General features: G+C 54.8%; 5 protein-coding genes across 5 annotated transcripts; 1 reads left to right on the top strand and 4 right to left on the bottom strand.

Annotated features, from left to right (window-relative positions):
* Nucleotides 1-289: 289 nt before the first annotated feature.
* PG994_012112 (acetoin reductase) lies at nucleotides 290-1,345 on the bottom strand (the record flags this gene model as incomplete). Its single annotated transcript, XM_066863521.1, has 2 exons — nucleotides 290-893; nucleotides 1,053-1,345. The coding sequence occupies 2 exons, from the start codon at nucleotides 1,343-1,345 to the stop codon at nucleotides 290-292; spliced, it is 897 nt and encodes a 298-aa protein (XP_066712631.1).
* Nucleotides 1,346-1,999: 654 nt separating this feature from the next.
* PG994_012111 (cytochrome c oxidase copper chaperone protein) lies at nucleotides 2,000-2,379 on the bottom strand (the record flags this gene model as incomplete). The annotated part of the gene is made up of 3 exons (XM_066863520.1): nucleotides 2,000-2,140; nucleotides 2,230-2,297; nucleotides 2,355-2,379. 3 exons carry the CDS (start codon nucleotides 2,377-2,379, stop codon nucleotides 2,000-2,002), a joined length of 234 nt encoding a protein of 77 aa, XP_066712630.1.
* Nucleotides 2,380-3,137: 758 nt separating this feature from the next.
* PG994_012110 (uncharacterized protein) lies at nucleotides 3,138-5,249 on the bottom strand (the record flags this gene model as incomplete). Its single annotated transcript, XM_066863519.1, has 2 exons — nucleotides 3,138-3,866; nucleotides 3,927-5,249. The coding sequence occupies 2 exons, from the start codon at nucleotides 5,247-5,249 to the stop codon at nucleotides 3,138-3,140; spliced, it is 2,052 nt and encodes a 683-aa protein (XP_066712629.1).
* Nucleotides 5,250-7,284: 2,035 nt separating this feature from the next.
* On the top strand, nucleotides 7,285-9,631 carry PG994_012109 (uncharacterized protein; the record flags this gene model as incomplete). Its single annotated transcript, XM_066863518.1, has 5 exons — nucleotides 7,285-7,329; nucleotides 7,398-8,064; nucleotides 8,106-8,363; nucleotides 8,401-9,309; nucleotides 9,369-9,631. The coding sequence occupies 5 exons, from the start codon at nucleotides 7,285-7,287 to the stop codon at nucleotides 9,629-9,631; spliced, it is 2,142 nt and encodes a 713-aa protein (XP_066712628.1).
* Nucleotides 9,632-10,239: 608 nt separating this feature from the next.
* Nucleotides 10,240-12,307, bottom strand: PG994_012108 (uncharacterized protein; the record flags this gene model as incomplete). Its single annotated transcript, XM_066863517.1, has 5 exons — nucleotides 10,240-10,680; nucleotides 10,740-11,174; nucleotides 11,238-11,796; nucleotides 11,868-11,900; nucleotides 12,294-12,307. The coding sequence occupies 5 exons, from the start codon at nucleotides 12,305-12,307 to the stop codon at nucleotides 10,240-10,242; spliced, it is 1,482 nt and encodes a 493-aa protein (XP_066712627.1).
* Between the last annotated feature and the right edge of the window lie 891 nt (nucleotides 12,308-13,198).

The raw sequence follows: 13,198 nt of genomic DNA, 5'->3' as shown, positions 1-13,198 counted from the left end.
GTGTTTGTAGACACAGAAATTGCTAAGAAGGTGGCAGCCCAAGAAAGGAGGTTAGAGGATCCTCCTTGGGGGAGCCCTGCGGAAGGGGAAGCCTTATCTCTTCCAATAGGATTGCTTTTGTCTGTCTCCTGTCGGACGGAGCGGCTTCTCTGCTGCATGGGATGTTGGACATGTAAGTAAGTCATTTGTACACAGCGACAGGGCAAGATGAGAATAGCAGTATGATAGGTAAGCAAGAGTAATGGTAGCAGGCCATCATCAGAGTTAACAACCGTCGAGAGAATGAATACTAAGTAAACACCATCCCCCCATCCACGATCTGCGTCTGCCCCGTAACAAAATCACTGTCCGGGCTCGCCAGGAAGCTCACGAGCTTAGCCACGTCCTCGGGCTCGCTGACGCGCCCCAGTACGCTCCCCTCCCTGGCGTACCGACGCATCACATCGCCCTTCTCGAGCTTCTCCTTCTCCTTCTTGGCGCCGCTGCCGCCGTCTTCCTCCTCCTTCTCCTCCTCCACCTCCTCCGCCGATTTCGCTAGGCCGGCGTCGATCAAGTCCCACATCCCCGTACCCACGATGCCCGGCGCGTAAGCGTTGGCCGTGACATGGTGGCGCGCGCACTCGACGGCGTAGGCGTGCGTGAGCCCGCGCACGGCCCACTTGGTCGCCGAGTAGTGGCCCAGCAGCGCCATGGGCCGGAAGCCCGCGATCGAGGCCGCCGCCACCAGCTTGCCCGGGTCGTCGGCCGCGCAGGTGCCCTGCGCCACCAGCTGCCGCGCCGCCTCGGCGAAGCAGTGGTCCACCCCGAGCACGTTGACGGCCAGCAGGCGCTCGAAGTCGGCGGGGGTCGCTGACAGGATCGGCTTGACGAGGGTGATGCCGGCGTTGGCGACCCTGGGGTTTTGGGCAGAGGTGTGTTAGTGACTATGTGTAAGTTATCGGGGCTCACACTTTAGTGGTGTAAAACGAATATGGTTGTCGAAAGAGGGAGTGGATGCTAGGGGGAAGGGGAAATAGCAGCAGCAGCAGCAGTCTCCATCAGCAGCGACTTACATGGTCTTCAGAGGACCCAGCTCCTTGACGCTCATCTGCACCATTTGTGCCACCTCGTCTCGCTTGGAGACATCGGCAATGGCGACGCAGGAACGCCTCCCCATCCCTTGGATCTCTTTGGCCACCTCCTCGCAGCTCTGCCAGTTGGCACTGATATCATTGATGCACACGTCGTAGCCGTCCGCGGCCAGGCGCAAGGCGATCGCTTTGCCTATACCCTGGCCTGACCCCGTCACAATAGCGCTCCGGGGGCCCCGGAAAACACGTGGTGCTACCGATGGGGCGGGATTCATAGTTGCGGCTTTCGTATTGACAGATAGCTACCTAGGCTAGGTACAAAGGATGCAAAATGCAACCATTCTTTCCTCAGCAGATTGTCGGTATATATATATATATGTATAGTTAGATAGGCATACAGGTGCAACGTGGAACGCTACAGCTCTCTCGTTCCCCGCATGGAGCAACCCCTCCTTCCCGGCCGGCTCATCGGAGCTCTCGGAGCATACGACATGATTTGTTCATGTGTGGGTGCTGCCCCAGATTGGTCACTGCCGTTGACGAGCCCATTGCCTCTCGGTCTGAATAGTGCCGAGACTCGCGGCGCGGATGAGAAACCGCAACACGGACGAGGAACCGCAACGCTTTAAACTAGTAGTGTAGTAGAGTCGACTTCTTTTCTTATTGTATTCCCCAAAAGACCGTAGAACGCCACCCAATGCATTACTATTAGAATATGCCAATCGCTCTACTTTCTCGTCGGACGGCACGGAGGAGGAGCAATACATCTTGGCGGTCGTAGTGTACACAGGCTCTCTCTCTCTCTCTCTCTCGCTCATTTCGCCGAGAACCCAATTCATCACCTCAGCTCTTGCGAGTCATCTTCTTTCACTACATATCCTCTCCATCGTACAAGGGGGTGCTTGTCGTTCGGGTTGGGCCGCGAGTTATTAGACCTTGAAACCGAAGCCAGCCATGCAGCTCCGGTACTGCTGGATGGTGGGCTGGCAGTCGGCCGCGGGATCCGCCGACGTGGAGAAGAGCATGCACTCGTCGCGCTTCGACTTCTCGTCTTTGCAGACGCAGCAGGGCTGAATAGATTGAGAGGACGAAGGTTAGTAAATGCGCATGCAAAGGGCAATGCGTCCCTCTCTGGCGAAACTGGGGGGTTGGCGCATACCTTGGGCTTGGACTCTGCGCCTGTAGAGGCGGCAACGGGTTTGGCGTCTGGCTTGGAGGCCAGGGAAGCTAGCAATTGTTAGACTGCAGACTTGCGATTGCAGGGTCCCCAATGGGAAAACGTACGCATGGATACGCTTTGAGAAGCCATGGCAACAATGATTAGGACTGTGATTCAAGATCGGGCTTGGTGTTGAGCGAGTGGTCGAAGGATTGGATGGCGTGATGATTTCCAATCCGTACCTTTTTCGCGGTTAGATCTGGACCAAATTATTCAGCATCAACCCCGGTATCTCGATTCCTTACCACAAAGTACGGAGTAGCTCGGCAATATCGCATTATGTCATAGTCTAATATAATATTCATTAATGCATAACTCTTCTTTAGAGTGGGTTCTTAGGTTATGCAGTCATCACCACAGCCACACCCACTTACACACCACTACACCGGCTCTGTGGTCCTTCAACTGAGACGAGACGGCATCTGTTTCAGACAGCCAGTCACAATTGTTCGAGAAGAATCTAGCTTCGATGTCAGCTTTGCTGCGCCGCGGCGTTCAGAGGGTTTCATCCAATGAGCAATCCCTTTTCTTGGCTGGCAGCTGGCTTGGGGACGAACATGTCCAGATCCAGGGGCAAGGGTCCAAGGGATCCTGGACCTTTCTATCTCTGTCATTGATGCGTACGAAGAGCCATACCCAATTCCTTGAGATTGTTTGCACCTTTGGTCTTTATTTAATAATACTGATGATTTAGACTGCTGTTTGCTAATCTGCGAGTCTTTGTACTTGTCCCCAAAAGAATACGGGAGCTGCGCCTTGGCTATAACGAAGGTTGTATAGACTTGACCTATTGAGTACATTATAACCTCGTCTCATACATCTTCTTCTAAGATTTCTATACCGCTAGCCTAATACAGTAGCAGCAACATAGCGCACCCAGAAATGCCCGCTATCAGTGTAGCAGACAGAGTGACCAGACCCGCCGTATTAGGCCGCTCTTCAGTGGTAATGGCCGCCTCCTTTCCTGAAGTATCGCTCGCAGCAATGGCTTGAAGGGCTGTTCGGGTCGGGGCAGCAGAAAAACTGGTGGCGAAGGTCAGAGGACGCTGCACGCTGGTAGCACTCGTAGCCTGGCTGCTGGCCGAGGGCCGAGGGGAGTCCGACGAGCTCCCACTCTGCTCCGCACTGCCGGGGTTGTTACCACCACCGTTTCGCGTGCCATCGGGCCCGTTGCTATCACCGCCAGCCGGGGGCTGGGGACGGTTGGAGCTTCCGCCTTCGGCGCTGCCAGGCTTATTACCAGCCTGAGGTTGGGGACGATCCGAGTTTCCGCCCTCCTTGGGGGCAGGATTGTTACCACCACCGTTTCGCGTACCGTCAGGCTTGCCGTTGTTCACACTGCCGGCCCCGCCAGTCGCTTCAGGGCCTCTGGCGGTGCCTGATCCCGGGAGGGACTGGAGAGATGTAGGGCTTGCGCCAGACGCCTCTGCGCTGGGCAGAGGCAGGGAAGCACTGCTCGTAGCGTTGAGAGCAGGAGCAAGAGCTGGATTGGCGCCAAGGGTCGGGAGAGCTCCAGCAGCGGCAGAAGAGGAAGCGGCGACAGACTGGGACCGGGACGCCGAGACTGAGTTGGATGCCTATTGATTCATTAGTCAACTAAGCCATCTAAAAGTTTGCGCCTCGGCATCAAAACTTACCAACTTGATGGCCGCGGAGCTTCGCGTAGCAGAACTAGAGGCCACGGCGATTCTCGAAAAGCTTCGCGTAACAGAAGTAGCAGCCGCAGCGGGCTTTGAAGAGCTTCGAGTAATAACCGCGGCGGGCTTCGAAGCGCTTCGAGCAACAGAGCTAGCGATCGCGGCGGGTTTCGAAGCACTTTGACTAACAGAAGTAGCAACCGCGGCGGGTTGCGAAGCGCTTCGGGTGACAGAACTAGCTATAGCGGCGGGCTTGGAAGAGCTTCGAGTAACAGGACTAGCGATAGCAGCGGGTTTCGAAGCGCTTCGAGTAATAGAAGTAGCTACAGCGGCGGGCTTCGAAGAGCTTCGGGTAATAAAAGAAGTAGCAACCGCGGCGGGCTTCGAAGCACTTTGGGTGACAGAACTAGCTACAGCAGCGATGGTAGAGGAACTACGCACCGCAGTAGTTGCGGGTGCGGAACGTATCAAAGACGAGCTAGCGGCAGGGGCCGGCAGGAGGGACTTGGAAGAGGAGGCTGCAGCGGCAGAACCAGGTCTGGAATGAATGGACGCGGCTGTCGTAGGGCGGGCTTTCGACGAAGAAGACGATGTCTCAAGCTTCGGAAGAGGCGCCGGAGAATTTGTGGTAGGCTTGGCAGGCTCTGTGGGAGGCTTGGATGATGCCTTGGTTTCCGGAGGCTGCTTCAGAGAAGTTGCTTTGGCAGATTCCGTGGTTTGGACAGAAGTTGTGGCTTTGGCAGACGCTGTTGTTTGAGCAGTAGCTGTGGTTTTGGCAGACGCCGTGGTTTTGGCAGATGCTGTAGTGGTGGTAGGCTCTGCGGTTGATTTGGATGTCTTGGGTTCTGGGGATTGCTTGGCAGATGTTGTCGTTCTGGCCGATCCCTCCTGGCCCTCATTCCCCTGTTGATTGTTGCCGTTTTGGCCGCCGTTCTGACCCTGAGGCGTCTTCTTCTTTTGGTCATCAGAAGAACCCTGCTGACCATCATTCTGGCCGTCGCCTTGGCCACTGTTCTGACCACCGTTCTGACCCTGAGGCGTCTTCTTCTGTTCATCAGAAGAGTCTTTCTGGCCACCATTCTGACCATTGTTTTGACCCTTAGGCGTCTTCTTCTTCTGTCCGTCAGAAGAGTCTTGCTGACCTTGCCCATTCCCCTTCTGGTCTCCGGGGAGTCCGGTCTCCAGGGACGCTTTTGTAGTAGTACCAGGCTGGGCTTTACCAGTGGTCAACTCTGCTGTGGTGTGTGGTTTGCTCAGGTCTTGTGTCTGTCCGAAAGCCGCACCCAACACAACAAGGGCGGCGGCGATGTATGTTTGCTTCATTTTGAGTCGAATATAATGTATGATGAACCAGCAGCGAAATGAGAGAAAAAGGAACCCACGGGGTCACGATGATGTTGGTATAAGTGTATCCAGAGCAATCTATACGGACCAGTGTTCGCGAGTCTGCTTGAAGTAGCTGACCTGCAGATAACGTATAAAGAGTGACGAGAAGAATAAGTAATAAAAAGAAGACAATACTGCTTCAACGGAAGCGAACGAGGAAGCGAAAACACACAGAAAGTGAACGGAAGCGATAGAGTCCAGAAGGTGAAGGGACGTAGGGCAGGCAAAAAGAAGCTCTCATGTCCTCTTGTATGAAGATGTACATACCCTGGTCATCCAGGTGCCCTAGAAGATCTGCGGCAGCAGAATCCAAGGCAGGAATATCGTCCCATACCATGACGCCGGAGGGGCCGTTGTATTAGACCTTGACCTGTTGGGCTATCAAGGACTTCAGGTGGGGATGGGAGGAACGGAGTCCAGACCGGGATGGATATGTAGGCCGAGGGGTATAGAAACGAGACTAGGCCACCCCTGCGGATCAAGCAACCCCGTGTTAGGAACCGGAACGCGGCTCTTCACCTGGCAGGCTCAAAACCAAATTAATAAAAGTTCTATGATTAGAAGATTGGCGAGATGTCAAACATTGGTTGGCTGTTCGGCACGTCGGAGAAGCTCCTAGAATGGCAGACCTACAATGAAAACGATGGCTCGCGATAGTTCAGCTTTTCGTAGTACATAAGAGGGATCTAAGTCGACCATCCCCTCGGAGTCGGCTCGACATGACTAGAACTACCGATGCCGTTGTTTGACAGGAGGCTGTGCAAAGTAGTTCGAGCATTGACAGGAGTCTATCGCATATACATACATATGTAGTTGACAGAACGTTGCCACGCACTAGCAGATGATGTCAAACTGTAGGGATTCCCTACGCATTCCGACTGCGCGAGCTTCCCTTACCTTGATGTTCGTCCTACAAACCTACTGTACCCCATCTCACGAACACCAGATCTGGATGATCGAGAACCAGATTTTAGGGGTATCTACGGCGCGCGTCACTCGTACGGTAAAACGAGGACCGAAGCGACAAGAGGGCAAGAGGGCGTGCACACCATCCACTGGCAAGGGTGCGGAACGGAGACGGCCCCCGAGGGGGGGGTGCGCAGGTGGCAGCTGAGCTCGAGCGTAGTGCAGAACGTAGTGGGAAACCCCTGTTGAGGCTCTGACACGACGACTCCGTAATGGGCATGGGGTGAAACAACGCTGAGGAGATGTGTCCAAGCGAGTCGCGTGGTCGGGCGAGAACAAAACCGACGAGGAGCCGACGTGACGATGTTTGCAGTAGGTATTTCAACCAGAACTAAAATAGTAAGCCAGAAAACAGGTTGCTTTTTCTCATGCGCAAAGTCTTGATACAAGTCCGGGGAAGAAGGCCTGCCGGCTCCTCAATCGGAGCCGGAACAAGGAGACGATGCCCTGTTCATTGGGTTGTAAGGTTAGGTATGTATCGCCAGGCTGCCCGCAGTATATATCGGCAGTATGAGTTCCAATAATTCAGGAAATCCAATGGGAACAAGAGACAATACCAAGAATGCAAGTCAAGGTTATGTACAAGACGGGGCAGTAACATTGAAGTGAGTGAATACTGCAGCGACAAAGCAAGTGGAAAGGAATGGTGGTGGTGGCTATATCCGATTGTGGCTTAGACATGTGGCGCACGGGTGGTCCGAGCTACCTATGGCCTAATTGTTTTTGGCTGGGGTCGGGTGTTTGAACGCGACAAATCAATCACGGTTGCCAGCCTCGTCAGCAAGAGTCCAGTCGCGACCTAAGCTCTGAACTGTGTTGAACCATCCAAGATTCGAAGTTGAATTGCTTCATCAGCCTCGCCGTCGGTCGCATTCGATACAGGCAGCCCACCAACGCCAATCATTGTGCATTCCCGTCGGATGCAGCCCCATGTAGATTGTACCCTTCATATCCATATCAATTTAATGATCTGAGGCCCTCGTTCTCAGTCCACTCCTCCACAAACATGTCGGCTATGGGAGATCCCAGTCATGGCGTCTTCGGCGATTTGGTATGAACAGAGCCATTGACACGGCGTCGCAATCACTGTGGTTATCGATTCTAATCAATGTCTTCTAGCTCCCCCATGTGCATCTCCTCTCTACGTTTAGGTACACGCAGAAAGCGCGCGTCGAAATCCCCGAAGTAACCAACTGGTTGATGAATGCACCCCAGATCGCTCGCGACAAGGCGCCCTTCTTCTGGACCTACCTCGACCGCCCCGAAAATGGCTACATCACCCTCACATGGCAGCCTCTTCAGCTGATGGGCACCAACTTCTCCAGCGACGGCTACATCTGGCCGCCTCAGGAGCAGTATTTCACCCAGGAAGTCGGCAACGGAGTCATCCTCGAGATGTACTACCACCGCGCTGGCTATGCGCTGGGAGAGCCTCTGGCTACTCACTCGCGCCGGCGCTTCCGCCTCATCCCGCCCAAGGTCCACAACCCCAATGTGCCGCAGGTCGACCCAAGCCTATGGATTGTCCACTACGGGCCCATCGACAACAACGAGCGCATCCCCGTGCAGATGCTGCCGCGCGATCCTCGTACTGACGGTATCCTGCAAACGCGCGCGTACCTGCAGCGATGCGGACAGATTCAACGTAAAGAGTTCATTCTTGGAGATCGCGTCAACTGGCCGCAGATCACATGGCCTAGAGAGCCTGTGAGACAACCTGTGTATGCTGGTAATAGGGGTGGTGTGCCGGCAGCCGTCGCCTACCCTACTCACCCCCCGCCTGGCGGTGCGCCTTCTTCAAAGCGGGCTCGGATACACCCACCTCAGAATCAACCGCCTGCCGCTATAGGAGTCATGCCTCCGTCCGAGGTGCTTATGAGGATGATGAGGATACATCGCGAGGTGATCTGTTTGATCACTTGACACCGCGTGAAATCAGTCTCGTTCGGTACCGTCAGAACCACGAGTGGATGGAAGAAATCCTGTCCTCGCCATATAGACTGGGCCAAATTGGGTTCACCAACCTGGGACTTGGCATGAAGGGCGAATTGTCAAGCTTGACCGATGGCATCTTCGAGGCTCAGGGTGCTGATGCTGCGGAGCACCACCTCTAAGCCTGCAGGCCACCTGGACCCGAAATTGGCAGAAGAATTCCGCAAACGAGTAGATGAGCGTATTGCTTCGACGAACGATGAAATTGCCAAAAGGAAAGCGGATCATGAGAAGAAGATGGCCAAATTCAAGAAGAACTCCCTCCTGACAACAGCCGAGAAGGAGCTGAGATTTGCCGTGGACGATGCTGGTCCTGGTGCGATTACCCTGGAAACCCGGCCGGAGGAGCCCGAGGAAGGATCAGGACGATGGATGTCGAAACAGAACAAGAGCGTCGACGACATCGTATCGCAAGTCGAGGCGCAGCTAGGTCGTCATGCCGAAGTCATCTACGACTTGAGACGAATCCAAGATGGTGGCTACCAAGAGCCTGCCCCTGAGCCTGCTGAGCCTTCGCCTGTCCCGCAACCGGCCCCCACTGCCGGTGCGACGGGCGTCAACACCATGTCCCGCCAGGGTTCTCAGCAAAGTAACATGATGCTGGGCGGCGACTCGGATGTCGACATGGGCGGCACCGCCGCAAGCATGTTGGACCAGATGCATACGGGCATATCCTCCACCTCGACTCCGGCCAACAACTTTTCGACGCCTCAGGGCCAGCTGTCAGCCATGCCGTCCAATGCGGCAACCCCGGCTAATGTGAACGTTCCTTCTCCTATGCCTACCGTGCCAGAGGCCCCCAAGCAGGAGCCGGCCGGCGACGTCTCGATGTCGGGTACTGATGACCACCCCTCGGCCGCGACTGCGCCAGACCAGGGCACCGGCAGCGGCGATTGGGTCGTCGTCCCTAAAGGTGGCGTAACTCCTGACCCAGCAGCTACTACGTCGGCCGGTAACCTGACTAGCGACGCTGCTGCTGCTTCTGCTGCCCCGGTCGCCGCTCCACCGTCTGAACCAGCCGCTGCTAAAGCCACCCCCAGTCGTCGACGCCGCAGCAGCCACAACAGCCACAGCAGCAACAACAACAATCGCAGCAAGCACCCGCGGTTGCCGCCAGTACGGCCAGCATGGGTTTCGACGCCGACAACGACTTCGGCTCTCTCGGCGACCTGGACACGGCCGGCGAAAACCTCGGCGACGCCCTCGCTAGCTTCAACACCGACACCCCCGGCGATCTCGGCGGCGACTTCATGGAGGACTCGGCGTTTGGCGAGGCCTTCCACGGTGTCGAGTCGGCCGCCGATTCTCCAGGCGGGGATGATGGGGATAACGGCACCCCTGCTGCGGATTCAGGCATGTAAACAAAAACCAAGATGCAGTAGACAGATAGGACAGGTCAACCAGATTTTGCATTCTACTAAAGCTTACATTGTTCTATATGACAAAAAGGGGTGGAGACGAACTCTGAGTTGAAATGGGCTTGGTAAAGCATATAAGTACTTTCATGTTCGAGGAGTGTGGCAAATTCATTCCTCCGCGAGACGGACGGGTTCTTCTCGCCTATAGGTGTGTAAGATGAAGAGAGTGAGCGTTGAATAAGGGTAAAGGGGGGAGTTTGGGCCTTTACTATAGGTGCTTCTTTTCCGAGAGCCGTAGTAAAACAACTTCAATATCCGATTGCTAGTCTTTGAGCTCTAATGTTGACACTGGCCATGTGAAGTAGGGCCTGGCTGTGGAGTGTTTCTAGTCCATCATAATCTGGCATTACTACCTACTATCAAAGTCACCAAGCGACAAGAAGACTTTTATTATGGTCATTCATTCTTTTCCATTTCTATTGTGTGGTCGTACTATGTCAACATAACATTAACATTCATGGTTATTGACGCCACCCTAACCCATTACCTATTTACCGGGCAAGGCCTCGCTTCTTGCCATGATATCTCTAAATGAAGCTAAATGGAACATCTTATGCCTGGTAGGTAGAGGCAGAAACGTTACCACCACGGCCGGTCCAGTTCACGTGGATGTACTGGCCCTGGGGGTACTTCTCGTTGGCGGCCTCGGGCTTGACCTGGAAGGTGTGGGCACCGAAGTAGTCACGCTGGGCCTGCAGGAGGTTGGCAGGGAGATCCTTGGTGCGGTAACCGTCGAACCAGGACAGGGCGGTGGAGAAGGCCGGGGTCGGGATTCCGAGCAGAGCGGCCTTGGAAATGACGTCTCTCCAGCCGGGCTGGGCCTTGTGGATGGCCTTGTTGAAGAAGTCGTCGAACAGCAGGTTCTCAAGCTCGGGGTTGTTGCGGTAAGCGGCAGTGATATCCTTCAAGAAAACGGATCGGATAATGCATCCACCGCGCCACATCAGAGCAATGGAAGGCTTGTTCAGCTTCCACTTGTACTCGCGGGCAGCCTACAATCATGTGTTAGTAAAAAGCATTGCAATGCGAATACATAGCTTTTGTCACGTACCTCCTGCATCAGCATGAAACCCTGGGCGTATGAGATGATCTTAGAGGCGTAAAGAGCCTGCTCGAGATCCTCAAGGAATTGCTCCTTGTTGCCCTCGAACTTGCTGGTACGGCCGACGTACTGGAGCAGACCAGAGGCCTTGGTACGCTCAGCCTTGACGGAAGATAGGCAGCGGGCCAACACAGACTCGGCGATCAGAGTGACGGGCATGCCGAGATCCAGAGCGTTGATGGCAGTCCACTTGCCGGTACCCTTCTGGCCAGCCTGGTCGAGGATCTTCTCGACCAGAGGAGTGCCATCGTCGTCGTTGAAGTACATGATGTCACGGGTAATCTCAATCAGGAAAGAGTCCAGAACACCCTTGTTCCACTTGGCGAAGGTGTCACCCATCTCCTTGTTGGTCATGCCGAGACCACGCTTCATGATGTCGTAAGCCTGCAATTGGGGTTCTTATAAGCGCTGAACTTGGGAAACGTCGGATAGGTGGGCAATGCTTACCTCGCAGATGAGCTGCATGTCACCGTACTCAATACCGTTGTGGACCATCTTGACGTAGTGACCAGCACCCTCATCACCAACCCACTCGCAGCAGGGCTCGTTGTCGTCGCTCTTGGCGGCGATGCCCTGGAAGATGTCCTTGATGTAGGGCCAGGCGGCCTCGTCACCACCGGGCATCATGGAGGGGCCGTAGCGGGCACCCTCTTCACCACCAGAGACACCAGAGCCAACGAATCGGATGCCCTTGGTGGTCAGGTATTGTGTGCGGCGGTTGGAGTCGGGGAAGTGAGAGTTACCACCGTCGATGATGATATCGCCCTTCTCCAGGAGGGGCAGGAGGGTCTCGATCCAGTCATCGACGGCCTTGCCGGCCTGGACGAGGAGCATGACACGGCGGGGCTTCTTGAGCTTGGAGATGAACTCCTCGTTGGAGTGGGCACCGACGATGGACTTGCCCTTGGCCTCGTTCTCGAGGAACTTGTCGACCTTGGAGACGGTACGGTTGTACGCGCAGACGGTGAAGCCATGGTCGGCCATGTTCATGATCAGGTTCTGACCCCTGCGGTATTTATTAGTCTGCTGCCGCCTTGGGCGCCGAGGCGCTCACGGAGGACGAGGGGAGTAACGTACATGACGGCCAGACCGATGAGGCCGAGATCAGCACTTTGCAAGTAGTTAGCATCTTCTTCTTCTTCTTGTTATTGTTTGTCCTCCTCTTGTGAGTGGTTATGCAATGATGAGAGGGATGTATGATAACGGTGCAGGACTAGGTGAGCTCACACGCCTGCTCCATAGTGGCCGGTGATGTTGCTCAGACGTGCCCTGGGACCCCGACAAGCTTCCTTTTAGTCACAGAAGCCGCGAAAAGTGTCAAGACACGACAGGAGAAAGGGGAAACAGGCCATCGGCAGACAAGAGGCAGAGAGAGTCTTTCCCAACAATGCAAGCAACAATCCCATTGAGGCCGCGGGGTGGTGGGGTAAGCAGCCTCTCTCTGGCGGAAGCAGGACGAAAGAGAGGAGGGGTAGACGGGAAGGTGTCGTAGTGTGGACTTACACGGCTCCAGACATGATTGCGGTTTGTTTGTGAGATGCTCAATTGGATTAGTCTCGGTTGAGGGAGGACGAGGAATAATCTGTCAAAGATTTCACAACAATGTAGTCTCTGTCAAAGAGAGAGAGTTGTTCTGAGGGATGGGGGGTCAGAAGAAAGAGTAGAATAGGTAGGTCCGGACGATGGCGGGACTGTCGTAGTTTTTCTATTAGTAGGCCACACTCCCTACCTTCGTTAGCATGCGTGGGACTGGGTGACGGGTCAAAGTGGGTTGGAGGGGTAAAACACTCTCGTAGCCAAGGCCAGCAGCAGCAATCATTCAATGTACTCTCCGTACTCCCTACTGCGTGCATGTACCTAACCCATGCCCATGGAGCCCATCCGGCACACAGGCGTCCGTCTTTGGCCCTTTGGAGGCACCGGACGGACACTCACTGGTCGATCGTGCATAGTGCAGCGGCGTTTCGTGTCTAGGGTGTCTAGGGGCTAGCTGGCTAGGGGTTCATGTCCGCAATGCCTCCAACTCCAAGGACGGGAGGCTTACTCATGTTCGTTCTCTACCACATTATATATCTTGGGTTCAATATCCGGGATGCTCATGTGACTGCAGGTTTATGTATATACATCAGTCGAGTACGACTACATGCATACGGAGTACTCGTCGAGGGAACAAAACCACGCAATCAGGTTCATGTTAGCCTGCCGTATAACTGCTTATCCCGAGTATGAGTATCAATACAAGTCCCTGATTGCCTATCCCTGATGCCATGCCCGAATGCACATTACCTTGTCCAACATACCGACCCCTCCCCTCGGAATTGGAACAAACACGGATGGCCATCAATGCTGCCTTACAAATACGCAGGCTCCGTTTTATCATCTTCATGAAGACAGCACCTTCACCTAGC

Source organism: Apiospora phragmitis (genome assembly GCF_038363925.1).
Source record: "Apiospora phragmitis strain CBS 135458 chromosome Unknown utg000010l:1.0-9815664.0:1.0-9183399.0, whole genome shotgun sequence".
NCBI classification, from domain to species: domain Eukaryota; kingdom Fungi; phylum Ascomycota; class Sordariomycetes; order Amphisphaeriales; family Apiosporaceae; genus Apiospora; species Apiospora phragmitis.
Note: the sequence above shows the minus strand (reverse complement) of the source record. Positions and strands in the feature narration are given on the sequence as shown.